Source organism: Plutella xylostella, chromosome 8 (assembly GCF_932276165.1).
Source record: "Plutella xylostella chromosome 8, ilPluXylo3.1, whole genome shotgun sequence".
NCBI lineage: Eukaryota > Metazoa > Arthropoda > Insecta > Lepidoptera > Plutellidae > Plutella > Plutella xylostella.
In genome coordinates this window covers 6,529,670-6,546,678 of record NC_063988.1, presented here as the reverse complement: position 1 = coordinate 6,546,678, position 17,009 = coordinate 6,529,670, and the positions used below count along the sequence as shown (strand labels likewise).

General features: G+C 44.7%; 1 protein-coding gene across 1 annotated transcript; it reads left to right on the top strand.

The window, feature by feature from the left end:
• Positions 1-1,318: 1,318 nt before the first annotated feature.
• Positions 1,319-7,784, top strand: LOC125488869. Its single transcript, XM_048622561.1, has 2 exons — positions 1,319-2,741; positions 2,843-7,784. Exons 1-2 carry the CDS (start codon positions 1,319-1,321, stop codon positions 7,111-7,113), a joined length of 5,694 nt encoding a protein of 1,897 aa, XP_048478518.1. The 3' UTR covers positions 7,114-7,784.
• Positions 7,785-17,009: the final 9,225 nt, after the last annotated feature.

Below are 17,009 nucleotides of genomic sequence, written 5' to 3'. Positions count from 1 at the left end.
ACCTTCAAGGCACGGCCTGGTGCTCCGACCTGCACGTTCTGTAAAAAGATAGGACACACGGAGAGTGTTTGTTTTGCGGAAGAAAGATCGACTGGCCCTCAAGGTCAACATAACAATCGGAATGTAAATTTTTGTCAGGATTCCACGGAAAAACAAACGACATAACTACCGCTGTAATTCAAGGCGTACCGGTTGACGTGTTAATAGACAGTGGGGCACTTAATGTTTCTCTCGTATCATCGGATGTAATAAAACATCTGAATCCTACATTAAAGCCTACTAGATGCGTGTTAAGGGGCATTAGTAACCATGAAATTGTAGCCACGTCATGCACAACTCTTACGGTCCAATTTGCCAACATTGCGATAGAAGCTGATTTTATAGTGGTGCCAGCCAAGTTTATGAAAACACCCTTAATCATCGGAACCGACATTTTAAATAGGGATAGTATTACCTACGTTAGAACTAAAGACTGCCAATACCTAACTCGTACGCCTGTCAGTGATAAAAATGCCCACGTTTTCACCGTGACAAAAGATACCGAAGCACTTATAACTACCCCGCTAAAAGGTACCGAGCGTGATTCTCTCATGAGGCTTGTACGGAACGACTAAAAGAAGTTTTGTTTTATTTGTAAATAGTTCATAGAAATAACTAGATCAAGTAGTTAACTCGATTACGCTCGCGAAGGTTCTGAGCGCTAAGATAAATACTTACTTATGTGTGTGTATAGATATAGATATAGTTTAAGTATGTACCTACCTACTAGTTGTTCGAGCACCTACCTACTTTAGTAATAATAATAAATAAATAGTGACAGCAAGTGAGGAGGCCAGCGCCATCTAGTAGGAAATAGCATAACGAAGTAGAACAATAGTGCACTAAATAGACCATGTAGTTCACCTACTCGACAACAGATGGCAGCCCCATCTAGAACATTCTACTTCTTATGAGTCTTTTCTAGAGCTTCCTGGAATTCTCTATCTTCGGTAGAGATTAGTATAAAAGGCAGACGCCAACACCTCACAGCAAGTCAGTCTAATAGTAACAGCGGAACAGTAAACAACATACAGTCCACTAATAACAGCCTAACAGTGAAGATCTCCAGAGACACTCGAAGTCAACAGTGAACAGTAATACCGGTGTTTTCTTTGGAAGACTCTACAGGCTAACAGCTACCTCATCAGTGGCATTTCCTCATCTTCTTCAAGAACCAACAGGTGCACCGCCACTTCCTTCTAACCGTACAGTAATAGTTCGTGAAACGGTCGAGGTGATCCGCACATTTGGTCCTTCGAGCCGGATTGAAGACTTTGGAATGCCTGTAACGAGGTCCACGACAGGGAGGCTACAGCGCGGCGGCCTAGAACAGAGGCCTACTGAAGAATCGTCGGCCGCCGGCGCCACCGCCTCCACCGCCACCGCTACAGACTCCGACACGCACACGCCGTCAACCGCCGTGAAAGCATCAACATCGACGGGTGTGTCCACCGGAGTATCGACGCCGCCCTCGTCTGCCGCCAGGGTGGATAGCGTCTCGCCCCCCATAACAGGGGGGGCACCACTCCCTGTTTTCGGGGGAGTACCGCCACCGCCCTCCACTGCCGCGAGGGTGGTTACAGCTGCTGCCGGAACGCCCTGCCCACCGTCATGCATCCGGGCTACTCCGCCAGCGTCTACAGCAAGATCGAAGGCCAAGTCATTAAAGGCACGCCGCATCGCCGAAGCGAAAGAAGAATTAGCGTGTCGTCAAGTTGAAATCGCCGAAGCAAAAGAAGAAATAGCACGTAGTAAAGAAGAAATAGCACGTCGTAAAGCTGAACTCGCCGCCGCCCGTCTCGCAGTTATTGAAGCTGAATCCGACACCGATGACGACGACGGCAGCATCAGTACCGAGATGGAGAGTACGCTCAAGGTCGACTCGTGGCTTAAGACACAGCAGAATGTACTGGCCATCAAGAACGAGCCTCACTCCGCGTCAGCAGCACCACCACCGCCAACAGAAGCTGCTGAGGAGTCCAGACAGCATGATGAGGACTACGTTCTACCGCCGCCAGTCGCCACCGCCGTCGACCCTGCCTCCACTGCCGCCGTCCCTGTCGCTCAGCCGCGGACAAGCGACTCTGTGAGCCTCACTGCCCTCGCCGAAGCTATTGCTCTAGCTGCAAGAGCCGGGGCGCCGCCGCCACCACCACCGCCACCGGCTCCACGTCACATTAGTGAGCTACCGTATTTTAGTGGCGCGCCGCACGAGTGGCTACAGTTCAAGACCGCCTACTACGAGTCCGCCGCATCACTCGCGCCCTGCGACAACATGGGGCGCCTACGTCGATGCCTGAAAGGAAGAGCGAAGGAAGCTGTCAGCCGCCTGCTCATCACCAGCACGACGCCCGAGAACGTGATGAAGTCACTCGAATTGTGCTTCGGGCGCCCGGACAGCATCGCGCTCGCCGAGTTGGAACGTCTGCGCGCACTACGCCGGCCTACGGATATCGCTACAGAGTTCTGCTTCTTTGCAAACGAAGTAAGCAACATCGTAACGACACTTCAAGAGCTGCACCGCGACCGCTACCTCAACAATCCCGAGATCACGCAGCTCACAGTCGAGAAGCTCACCGCCGCCCACAAGCTTCGCTGGTTCGACTTCTCCGCCGCACAGTCGCCCGAGGAACCCGACCTGCTGAAGCTCAGCCGCTTCCTCACTCGGGAAGCCTCAATATGCCGCACGCACATGAGAAGACGTCGAGCATCGCCTACGAACCGAAGCAGCAGCAACAGCAGCAGCAGCCACGCCGCGCACAAATGGCACACGCAACTGCGGAACAGAAAGTTTCGTGCCCAGTATGCTCCAACGCCGGCCACAACATAGCAGAATGCCGCAAGTTTGTAGAGAGCAACATCGACTCACGTTGGCAGCTAGCTAAGGAAAGCAGACTCTGCTTTCGTTGTCTACGCTACCGCAGCAAGACGCACCGATGCAGAATTAAGAAATGCGAAGTTGACGGCTGCGAGAGGTCACATCACCGACTGCTTCACTTCGTGCGCAAAGACGAGCCCGAATTAAATAAAAGGGAAGCAGTCGCCTCTTCGTGGACACCGAAGACGCAAGCGTATCTCAAGATAGTAAAGGTGCAAGTCTCCGGACCAGCGGGAGCGGTCGACACATGCGCGCTCCTACACGACGGATCTACTGTTACGCTCATCGACAGTGACATTGCACAGAGGATCGGAGCCAGGGGGCCTATTGACCCTCTCTTCATAGAAGTGATCGCTGACACAAGCGTCGAAGAGTCCGCATCACATCGCGTCACACTCACTCTCGAGGGGGCAAGCGGGACGCACATAGTCAACGCACGCACAGTAAGAAAGCTGCACCTCGCCGCACAGCGTGTCACCGAGCAAGACCTTGCCGGCTGCCCTCATCTAGAAGACATCCAGCACGAGCTGAAGCACGCAGACATGAAGCCAGGCCTGCTCATCGGGCAAGACAATTGGCACCTGCTCATGGCGTCGGAAGTGCGAGCGGGACAGCGACACCAACCAGTGGCTTCACGCACACCACTGGGCTGGGTTTTACACGGTGCACACACGCGCGCACTGGGACAGCGCGTGCACTACGTGAACAACATCATCAACCTCGAAGACAGCATGGACGAGCAGCTGAAGAGACACTTCGCGCTCGACTCATTAACGATCACACCGAAGACACCAAAGTCTGACCCAGAACAGCGAGCACTCGACCTGCTCACCAAGAACACCATAGCACGAGACGACGGCCGATATGAAACGTCTCTACTGTGGAAGAAGGATGACTTCAGCATGCCAAACAACTACGAGAACACGCTGAAGAGACTTCACAGCATCGAGAAGAAGATTGATCGCGACGCTGACCTCAAAGAAAAGTACGAGAAACAGATGGAGAGCCTTATTACAAAGGGCTACGCTGAAGTCGCGCCACCGACCACATCAAACAAAGTGTGGTATCTACCGCATTTCGCAGTCGTCAATCCGAACAAGGGCAAGATTCGCATTGTCCTGGACGCAGCAGCCACATATAAAGGCGTCTCACTAAATGACCACCTACTCACCGGGCCAGACCTACTACAGTCGTTGCCGGGAGTACTAATGCGCTTCAGACAGCATGCAGTCGCCGTGACAGCTGATATCGCCGAGATGTTCATGCAGGTGAAGATACGCGCTGAGGATCGAGATGCCCTTCGCTACCTGTGGAGGGGCAACAAGCGTGATGGGCCGCCAACAGAATACAGAATGACGTCACTCATATTCGGCGCTACAAGTTCACCATCAACAGCAATCTACGTGAAGAATATTAACGCACTCAAGTACGAAGCCACTCACCCCGAGGCAGTAGACGCAATTATCAACAAACACTACGTCGACGACTACCTCGACAGCCACAAGACCGAAGAGCAAGCGATCAAGGTGGCGCAGGACGTCCGCGACATACACCGGCGAGGCCACTTCGTGCTGCGGCAATGGGCATCAAACTCCGAGGCAGTACTCAAAGCACTCGGCGAAACAGGCAACGAGCCCATGAACATTAAGATCGATGATAGATCAAGCGAACGAGTCCTAGGTCTCATCTGGCGGCCAAAGTCCGATGCGCTCGGTTTCAACCTAGACTTGGCGCGTCTGCCGCCTGCAGTCATAGAAAAGAAGATACCCACGAAGAGAGAAGCACTCAAGATCGTCATGTCGCTGTATGATTCGCTCGGATTTGCCGCGCCTGTCACCGTGCGAGCAAAACAGCTACTTCAAGAGGCGTGGCGGCGTGGCACTACCTGGGACCAGCCAATAGATGAAGACCTCTCAGAACAATGGCAACAATGGATGATGCACCTGGAAGGGCTACGCCGTGTCTCAATACCGAGGTGCTACGCCCGCTACAGCGACGCTACGAGTCTACAGCTACATATATTTGTCGACGCGAGCGAGTCCGCATACGCCGCCGCTCTTTATTGGCGGGCGGTAACAGCAGAGGGTAAGACATACCTATCGCTCGTCATAGCAAAGGCGCGAGTGGCACCGCTCAAGCTCACTTCGATCCCGCGCCTCGAGCTACAAGCCGCCGTTATGGGCTGCCGTATGGCCGCAGCCGTCATTGAAGAACACCAAGTTAAGCCCGAATCGAAGACCTTCTGGACCGACAGTAAGACGGTGCTGACATGGCTGAAGAACGGCTCAAGATCGTACCGCCCGTTCGTCGCGCACCGCATAGCTGACATCGAGGAAAACAGCTCTACAAATGAATGGCGCTGGATACCTACGAAACTCAACGTGGCCGACGACGCTACAAGGGATGTGCCACGCGACTTCGACGCTGACCACCGATGGTACAAGGGCCCATCCTTCTTACTCGAGGACCCTACTGCCTGGCCGGCGGAAAAACCACTTCTAACGAAGAAAACAGGCGAAGAGAAAACGACCTCAGTTACCGAAAAGTCTGCACAACTAAAAGAAGCGCTGCCAGACTACAACCGTTTCTCTAAGTGGGAAAAACTGCTACGAGCTACAGCAAGAGTTTTACACTTCATACAGCTGTGCCGGCCACGTGATCAGCGAGTCAACTACAAAAGAACTGCGAAAAATAGCGAAAAAGACCATGACTGGCGCAAGAAAACAGCTACGAAACCGAACAAGCGTGCGACAGTGAAAACTACAGAAGACAGAAAATACCTCCCGCTCACCGGGCAGCTACTACGTGAGGCGGAAATACTACTCGTACGCCTAAGTCAACAGCAAGCCTTCGACTCAGAAATAGAAGACTTACAGAAAAACAGAACCCTGAACGCGAGAAGCAGGCTGCGCCACCTTGCGGTCGTCGCTGAAAATGGAATACTACTATTGAAATCGCGAATCGGCCGTACACTCAATATAGAACAAGGAGTCATCAGCCCTGCAATACTCGACGGCAATCATCAAATCACCAAACTGTGGATCGACTACACACACCGCCAGCTGATGCACGCAGGAGCCGAAACTACAGTTAATGAGTGCAGACAGCACTACTGGATACTCCGCCTTCGCACAGTGGTGAAGATGATGATTCATCGATGTCGACCATGCCGCATCAGGAAAGATTCACCCCCGCAGCCACCTACAGGAGACCACCCATCGAGCCGCCTTGCACATCACTGCAGGCCCTATACCTACACCGGCCTGGACTACTTCGGGCCTCTGACAGTCACCGTGGGCCGCACTCGACAGAAGCGATATGTGGCGCTCTTCACGTGTCTCACGACGCGCGCCGTACACTTAGAGCTGGTGGACTCTCTCACCACTAGCTCGGCAGTGATGGCGCTGCGTAGGCACATGGCACTCTACGGAACACCTACTGAGCTATGGTCCGACAACGGCACGAACCTGCGCGGGGCTGATAGAGAGCTGCGGCAATCAATCGACGCCGCTACAGCTGATGAAGCGGCCCAACAGAAGATCAACTGGCGCTACATACCTCCTGGGGCTCCTTTCATGGGTGGGGCCTGGGAGAGACTGGTGCGGTCAGTGAAGACCGCCCTTTACGCCGTCCTGAACGAGCAGCACCCAGCCGAACAGGTGCTGCGCACACTGCTAGCCGAGGCAGAATACGCAGTAAACAGCCGCCCGCTCACGCATGTGTCACTCGAGCCCGACGACCCCGAGGCCTTGACACCGAACCATTTCCTGCTCGGCGGATCAGGACGCGTACACGCGCCTGGCAGCTTCGACGACAAGGACCTCATCAGCCGCAGTCACTGGCGCGCCTCTCAGCGCCTGGCCGACCTCTTCTGGGCAAGATGGCTACGAGAGTACCTGCCTGAACTTCAGCACCGGCGGGAGCCTCACGGACGCGGCGAAGCAGTCAAGGTTGGCGACATTGTCATGGTGGCAGACGGCAACCTACCGCGCAACACGTGGCCAAAGGGCGTTGTCACGGCTGTCTACCCCGGACAAGACGGCATCGTAAGAACAGTCGACGTCCAAACCAAAGGAGGAACCCTTAGAAGACCGACCAAGAAGCTGGTGATCCTGCCTACAGCTCCAGACGTTCCGACCAAAGAATTCAACGCCCTGCAGGCGATGACCGGCGGGAGAGATGTACGGAACGACTAAAAGAAGTTTTGTTTTATTTGTAAATAGTTCATAGAAATAACTAGATCAAGTAGTTAACTCGATTACGCTCGCGAAGGTTCTGAGCGCTAAGATAAATACTTACTTATGTGTGTGTATAGATATAGATATAGTTTAAGTATGTACCTACCTACTAGTTGTTCGAGCACCTACCTACTTTAGTAATAATAATAAATAAATAGTGACAGCAAGTGAGGAGGCCAGCGCCATCTAGTAGGAAATAGCATAACGAAGTAGAACAATAGTGCACTAAATAGACCATGTAGTTCACCTACTCGACAACAGATGGCAGCCCCATCTAGAACATTCTACTTCTTATGAGTCTTTTCTAGAGCTTCCTGGAATTCTCTATCTTCGGTAGAGATTAGTATAAAAGGCAGACGCCAACACCTCACAGCAAGTCAGTCTAATAGTAACAGCGGAACAGTAAACAACATACAGTCCACTAATAACAGCCTAACAGTGAAGATCTCCAGAGACACTCGAAGTCAACAGTGAACAGTAATACCGGTGTTTTCTTTGGAAGACTCTACAGGCTAACAGCTACCTCATCAGTGGCATTTCCTCATCTTCTTCAAGAACCAACAGGTGCACCGCCACTTCCTTCGAACCGTACAGTAATAGTTCGTGAAACGGTCGAGGTGATCCGCACAAGGGTAATTGATGATTTTGCGGATTTCTTTATAACAGGCACAGCAACCACTACTGTGACCACGGGCGAAATGCATATCAATGTAACTAGTGATGTACCCGTCACCTATCGGCCTTACAAATTATCGATCGCTGAAAAACTCAAGGTTCGCGAAATCATCAATGATCTTCTACAAAAGAACATTATCAAGGAATCGCAGTCAGAGTACTCTAGTCCTATTATCCTTGTGAAGAAGAAGGACGGGTCGGACCGTCTCTGCGTCGACTTCCGCGCTTTAAATAGGGTGACTGTCAAAGAGCGATATCCGTTACCGTTGATCGACGATCACATCGACCGCCTAGGTGATAAAAATATAACGCGATACTCCTCACTTGATATGGCTTCGGGTTTTCACCAAATAAGGATTAGTGATGAATCCATACATCGGACAGCATTCGTCACACCCGAGGGGCACTACGAATATTTAAAAATGCCCTATGGACTCTCAAATTCGCCAATCGTGTACCAAAGGATTATTAATAAAACATTGCGCAAATTTATAGACGCGGGACAAGTCCTGGTTTATATCGATGACGTGCTGCTGATGAGTACCACAATAGACGAGGGGATAGAGTTGCTGAGGAAAGTACTCGCCACCTTAACCGAGGCAGGGTTTTCGATAAATTTACGGAAATGTGTCTTTCTAACCACTGAAGTCGAATATCTCGGGCGAATAATAAGTCAAGGTCAGGTTAGGCCGAGTCCTCATAAGATTCAAGCACTGGTAAATTCACCCGCTCCGGAGAACGTAAAACAGGTCAGGCAGTTCTTAGGGCTAGCTGGTTATTTCCGGAAATATATCGAGGGATACGCGACTAAAACGTTTCCCATCTCCCAACTAACCAAAAAGGGCGCACAGTTTAAGTGGGGTACCGAACAGGAGAAAGTGCGACAGGAAATTATTACAATTTTAACTAACGAGCCTGTCTTAGCCATCTTTGATCCAAAATTACCAACGGAGGTGCATACTGATGCGAGTAGCGTTGGGTACGGCGCGGTTCTCTTGCAAACCCACCCGGACGGTAACAAAAGAGTTGTAGCCTACTTCAGCCGGACCACTCAAGGCGCAGAGAGTAGGTATCACTCCTATGAATTAGAGACGTTGGCTGTTGTGAAAGCATTGCAGAACTTTCGACACTATTTGATTGGGCTTCAATTTAAACTTATTACAGACTGCAATGCTCTCAAATCAACCGAACGTAAAAAGGACCTGCTTCCGAGAGTGGCCCGCTGGTGGATCTATCTCCAGGACTTTACTTTTGATATGGAATACCGAAAGGGAACGATGATGTCACATGCCGATTACCTGAGTGGGAACCCCGTTCGCGAAGTACTGAATGTGACTCAACATCGCAATTGGGCCCAAATAGCACAAGCTGCAGATAATGAAACGCGAGACCTCCTCGAGAAACTTAGAGAGGGTGGCCTCGACCCCAATCGCTATGTTGAGAAAAGTGATCTTCTGTATTACAAGTACTCGCCAGTAGGCGAACAGTCGCGACTCCTTTGTTTTATTCCTCGCGGTCATAGACTTAGCTTACTTCGCGTGTTTCACGATGAGCACAATCACATTGGCTACGACAAAACCCTGGATTTAGTATTAAAACACTTTTGGTTCCCAGGCCTAAGACAGTTTGTTAAAAAATACATTGAGCACTGTTTGATTTGTATTTCGAAGAAACGTGTACCTAGGTCCCAACAGCAAAATATAACTTCATGGGAAAAACCTGATCAGCCCTTTTCAGTGCTGCATTCAGATGTACTGGGTCCCCTTCCCGAATCGAATGGTTTTAAGTTCGTACTACTAATTGTGGATGCATTTACTAAGTATGTAAAGAGTACGTCAATGAAACACGAGTGCTGAGCTTGTACTGGTTTTTATTAATCATCATGCATACCCACATCTAATACAATATCCGACATCCCCCTTCTTATAAAAAAAATAAGCACAGTAGGTATACATGCATAGATATTAATTTCATAACAAATTTCATAAAAAACGAATTCATGTACATATCAATATCAACATAGACAAACAGCAGGTACAATGATAAGTTTATTTTGTAAAGAGCAATTTCACAACAATTTTATCTTGAATATAAAGTGGTTGTAAGTTTATAATATATTATTAGGTGTATAAAGGCAGTAAGTTTATACTTACCCAAATTGATTTAGATAGAACATAGTTACTATTCATAATACATGCAATTAAAATCATTAAAATAAAACAAAAACATTATAAATACCTACCTACTCATTGACTTGTGTATTGTAACCCCCTTATTCATAGAGAAGTTACAATACGTTTTAACTAATAAACTGTTTTGTCCCTCTCTTTAAAAGAACAAATTGTTCTTTGTCGGAGAGGGACAAAACAGTTTATTAGTTAAAACGTATTGTAACTTCTCTATGAATAAGGGGGTAAATTTGTAACTCAATGTTACCTATACCAGCTCATTTCATAAGGTTATCATGAGAGAAAACTATGTAAATAGAACCGTAAGTACCGGAGCAAAATTTGTTAGGTATATTATGGTTACAAACTTGCCTTGTGGAAAGGTAGGTACTTTAATAAACATTGACAATCAATATAATAAGGCTAAATAAGGTGTCCTTGAATGAATCATAATCATAAAAAACAGCTACCTAGTTTTTGTGTACAATCTCATGCGATTTTTGTTACAAATAACAATAACAAACAAAATAACTAGTAGAATGTAATGCAAACAATTTGATCAGGTATTATATTGATAACATAATATTAATTATTTTATAAACATACTCATTTGAATTAAATTGAATCCTCATTATCACATTTCATTAAGTAAGTAAAATTATACTTTTGTGCTTAGGTATAATATTAAACATCAGCAATTATATCATAAATTATCAATTATTCAAAAAATTTATAATTAATAAGTAAGTAAGTACTTATTCAATTATTACATTGTAAGTAATGCTTGAATTTAACATATAAGATTATAAAATAAAATTAAAATTCATTCCACTTATAGTTAGTTGATAATATTCGTGATGTCCTATCCTATCGTGCCGCAGAGAAGCCGTAGCGCTCAGGAGGTCTCACCGCCCTGCCATAACGGGTTATGTGAGGATCAGCTGTTACATTAGGTACATGAGGTGGCTGAAGCGGGACACCGGGGCGGGGGGGGCTGCGCGGGCGCGGGGACCCGCCACTCTCAGGCGGTGCTTGTTGACGGTGCGTCATCGTTACTATATCGTCATAGGGGTAGCTATTGTTATCATTATACGTACGCGATAAGCAACGGTTTGAATCTTCTATTAAATGTCTACGATTTCTCACTATAACGCGACCTGACTGCATTTGTATTGCGTATGATCGTATTCCTTTTATACTTAAGACCACACCATTTTGCCACTTATTATTTAACCATGCTTTTACCTTTTGACCTACTTTCAATATGGATAAATCCCTAGCACTTTTGTCATAATAATTCTTCTCTTTAATCTTACGACTTTGTAACTTTGAGCAAACGTTCTTATGTATTTTAGGTTGCAACAATGAAGGTGAGCATGGAACGATACTTCTAAGTTTTCTATTATTAAGTAATTCGGAAGGTGATGGCAACGAATTATCAATTGGTGTGTTTAAATACTCTAGGAGTGCCAACCGGAAATCCGAATTATCATAACTAGTCTGCTTTAACATGTTTTTCACTGTCTGAATAGTTCTTTCTACCTGACCATTGGATTGTGGATACCTAGGAGATGACATCACATGTTGAAAGTTCCATTCGGTAGAAAATTTCCTAAAATGCTCGCTATTAAATTCCGGGCCGCCGTCTGTCATGAGAATATCCGGTATCCCGGTTCTACTCAATATAATTTTCAGCTGATCGACAACGGACTGTGACGTCATCGACTGAATGTTGATAACTTCTACGAACTTACTATAATAGTCAACAACCAAAAGATATGTTTGATCACGGAAGTGAAATAAATCCGCTGCTACTTTAGACCAAGCCCTATTCGGAATCTCGTGTTGTAACAATGTCTCTTTTACGTTTGCTTTTCTATAGGTAAGACATGCCTGGCAGTTAGATATCATATCTTCTATCTGAGAACTTATGTTAGGCCAATACATAATTTCGCGCGCTCTCAATTTGCATTTTTCTACACCTAAATGGCCTATATGTACTTTTCGCAACATCTCCTGCCTCATACATTTAGGTATAATAATGCGAGTACCTTTCCAAACTAACCCGTATTGAAAAGTTAATTCGTCCCTAACACACCAGTAACACCTAATTAGGTCATCAACCTCATTTTTATGTGTAGGCCATCCCTTTCTAATAACGGTTTTTAATAATTGTAACTCACTGTCATTTTTTGTATATTTTTGTATCTGTAAAAAATGGGAATCAGTGAGAGGATTATGGATGGCCACCGAGCACACCTGCGCCTGCGCATCGAGGTGGTCGCGGGGCTCGAGGTCACGGTCAACACTGTTGCTATATGAATGGCAGGCGCGCGATACGGCATCCGCTACATATAAATACCTACCTGGCTTATATACAAGAGTGAATGTATATGGCTGTAACCTCATAAGCATTCTCTGCAGACGAGGAGGTGCGTTTACAATAGGCTTGTTTATTATGCTAATGAGTAGTTTGTGATCTGTTTCTATAGTGATATCCGTACGACCATATATATATGTATAGAACTTTTCACACGCAAACACACAAGCAAATAATTCCTTTTCGATCTGCGCGTAGGCCTGTTCCGTTTTATTTAGGGACTTTGACGCATAACAAACAGGTAACCCCTCCTGCAGTAGGCATGCCCCGAGGCCGTTCTTACTAGCATCTACTGATAACGTTACTGGTTTATCTAAACTATAGTATTGCAATACAGGCGGGCTCGACAAACTCTGTTTTATAGCTTTGAAACTAGCCGCGTGCCTATCCGTCCAGTGCCACTCAATATCTTTTTTGAGCAACTCTCTTAAGATTGAGGTTTTATCAGACAGATGTGGAATGAAACTGCCTACGTATGTCACCAGGCCTAGGAAACGCTCCAAGTCCTTGACGTTTTTCGGTTCCGGCATGTTCCTTATTGCCAATGTGTGTGTATCATCTGGTAATATACCATGCTGACTAATTTTATGACCTAAATATGTAATTTCATTCAATCCTATCTTACACTTTTCTCTATTAAGCTTTATATTTATTTTTCGGCATCTTTGTAGCACTTGGTGTAGACGTTCGTCGTGCTCCTTCCTATCTTTACCGTATATGAGCAGGTCGTCGACGAACTGACATACTCCTTCAATATCCTCAAAATGTTGTAGCAAAGTTTTGTGAAAAACTTCAGATGCCGATGATATACCAAATGGTAATCTTAAGAATTTGTATCGTCCGAACGCCGTATTGAAAGTACAAAGGTCTGTGCTATCTTCATGTAATTTATACTGCCAGAAACTCTTTTTTGCATCTAACGTACTAAATACTTTAGCGCCCGACAATTTAGCTGTTATTTCGTCGAGAGTTGGCAATTTAAAGTGCTCACGCCGTATGGCTTTATTCAGATCTTGCGGGTCTAGACATATCCTGAAGTCTCCGTCAGCTTTTTTAGGTAATGTCATGCTACTAACCCAATCTGTTGGTCCTTCTACTTTGGCTATGATACCTTGACTAACCATTTCTGACAATTTATCTTTTACTTTATCTTTTAATGCTATTGGTAACTTTCTCGGAGCATGTACTACTGGATTCACGTTTTCTTTAAGTTGTATTTTGTGACATCCCGGCAAACAACCTAATCCTTCAAACACGTCCGAGTATGCATCCAAAATTTCAGTATTTCCTGAGTTTTTTGAAATAGATAATATTCTTTTAACTAAGTTTAGTTCCTCACATGAACTTCTACCTATAATTGGGGAGGAATCGACATCTGCTATGATGAATTTGATTATATAAGTGTTTTCTTTAAATTCAAATTCAAATGGTTTAATCGACGTAAAATTTTACAATTATTTGTCGATAGTCATCTACCACCATTTCACAAAGGCCCCGTCATTGAGAAGAAAAGAAATGGCGAAAGAAACTCCTCGAGCATCTTTTCAACTTTTTCCTTATAATCTATTACAATTTTTACTTATATCTAGTGCCTACAATTTTACTTAAGTACCTATATCCATTTCATTTTTTCAATAGCCTTAGCTGAGGTGGACAAGACCACGCGTTTTTGTCGTTTAAATAATCATTTATACTATAGTAAGCTTTACTACATAATGTAGCTTTAACATAATTCTTAAATTTTTGCTCAGTAAGGTTTATTGCTTCATTTGATAATTTATTATAAAAGCGTATACAGTTCCCCATGAATGATGTGTTTGTTTTCGAAAGTCTGAGTGTGGGGAAAAGCAACTTATTTTTGTTTCTGGTCTCAATACCGTGAGTGGCTCCTACTTTACTAAATGAATTTAAGTTTTTACGAACATACATAATATTTTCATAGATATATTGGCATGGAACAGTTAGTATACCTATTTCCTTAAACGTATCTCTTAATGCAATTCTAGACCCTAATACATATATGGCTCGAATTGCTCGTTTTTGCAGAACAAAGATTTGATTAATGTCAGCCGCTCGTCCCCACAATAGAATTCCGTAAGACATAACACTATGAAAATAACTAAAATACACAAGCCTGGCTGTATCTACATCTGTTAACTGTCTAATGGTTCTAACCGCATAAGCTGCAGAACTCAATCTACCGCTTATCCTCTCAATATGGGGTCCCCATTGCAACTTTGAGTCAATTGTAATACCCAGGAATACCGTTTCATTTACTAACTCTAGCTTATCGTTATTCAATGTCAAATATGTCTCTACTTGTCTTACATTAGGCAAAGTGAATTTAATACATTTTGTTTTCTTGGAGTTAAGAGCTAAATTATTTACAGTGAACCAATTAGCAACTATGGAAAGAGTACTGTTTGCATTGTCAAAATTGACTTCTTGTCGCTTCAACTTAAATATAAGTGAAGTATCATCAGCAAATAGTACTATCTCACATAATTTATCTACCAAAAACGGTAAATCGTTAACATATACAAGAAACAAGAATGGTCCTAAAATCGAGCCTTGGGGAACACCCATACTGACAGGACAGCCAGCCGAACGCACTCCATTTATGTCAACTAGTTGAGTTCTGTTGCTCAAGTATGATTCCAATAATGTAAGAGCTTTGCCAGTTAGCCCATAATATTTAAGTTTCATAAGTAGAGTGGCATGATCCACACAATCAAATGCTTTCGATAGATCGCAAAATACACCCACAGCATCAAGACGTTCCTCCCAAGCACTAAATATGTGTTTGACCAACGCGACACCAGCGTCAGTTGTAGATCGACCTTTGGTGAAACCGAACTGTTGGTTATGGAGAAGGCCGTGAATACTAAAGTGCGAAAGCATTTGATGCAGCATAATTTTTTCAAATATTTTACTCAGTACTGGCAAAACTGATACAGGCCTAAAATTATTGGGATCATTTTTCTCACCAGATTTAAAAAGCGGTATTAGTTTACTAAGTTTCATCAAATCGGGGAATACACCGACCTCAATGCATCTGTTAAAAAGATTAGCCAAGTGGGGTGCTAGGATATCAATAACATGACTAATAACTTTAACGGACATGCCCCATAAATCTTCTGTCATTTTTAAATTTAATTCTTTATAAGTGGTAATTATGGTCTGTGTATTTATACCATGAAATTGAAAGTCGAGATCGCAAGGCGGTGCATTCCCTCTTAGCAAACGTTCAGCTTCAGCGCAAGATGAATCAAGGTTCTCAGTTGTAGCTATCGGTATACTACGGAAAAATTCTTCAAAGACGGAAGCCACTTCTTCACTAGATGAAACAATTTTATCATTAATTTTAAGTTCAAAATTTAAATCACGTGGTTTATTCTTCCCGGTTTCAGTATTAATGATATTCCATACGGTTTTAATCTTGTTATTAGAGTTTTTAATCTTTCTATTTATATAATCTGATTTAGCTTGGTGGCAAACGGCTTTGAATATCTTTGTATATTTCTTTACATAATCTCTAAATTTATCGTCATGAGTAAATGTACGCTGTTCATAGAGATCATATAATTTACGTCTGCTCTTATAAATTCCCGATGTTGCCCAGTCATTAAGACTTAGTTTACAATTAACATCTACTTCTTTCTTAGTGAACACGTTTTCAAATTCTTGAGACAAACCTTGAAATATTTCCTTAAAGGCATCATTGGGATTTCTTTCAGAGCTTCTACAGTAGCCAAGTTTACTGTTCAATCGAGATTTAAACTTATCAATTCTGTATGATGTTACTGGTCTGAACTTGAAAGTGGCTGACTTACGTTCAAAAGTACAAGGAAACGTAATAATTTGCCCACTGTGGTCGGATGGTAAACAATTGATTACAGAATGATTAGTAAAATCACAATTACAGTAAATATTGTCAATACAAGTGGCTGAGGTGGGAGTAATTCTGGTAGGTTCCAGGAAGACATTACTTAAATTATATGACTTGAACAAATTAATTATACAACATTTCATAGAAGTCTCAACTAATAAATCAATATTAAAATCTCCCACCACGACCACTTGTTTTGAGCTCTTAGATAAGATGGTAAGACTATCCTCCATCACTTTCTCAAATACTTTATAGTCAGAAGAGGGAGGCGTGCTGCGCCTGCGCTGCTCCACACCGACAGCGCCCCGACTGCACCCAGCTGACTGATCCTTCGCCTGATCCCGGCTGCTCCGAGCAATCTCCATTGTGATGATTTACCTCGTGGACGTGATGACTCGACCTCTCAGTCTTGATACTGCCGGCCTGAACACGTGACAGCTCAGCCAACCGACATATATCGAGGGCTCTGCTCAGTGTTAGATCCGGTTCTCGTAATAATCGTTCTCGTAATGCACCATCATTAATTCCGCAGATTAGGCGATCTTTAACAAGCTCGTCGCATAGATCTTTGAAATTACACGTCGCCGCCATTTTATTCAATTCATAGACGTATTGTTCCGTTGACTCGAAATCTTTTTGCTCACGGGTGAAGAATTTGTGTCTTTCCACTGTAGTATTCTTTTTAGGTAAAAAGAATTCATCAAATTGAGATAAGACATCGCTCAATGACTCGCTTTTCTTC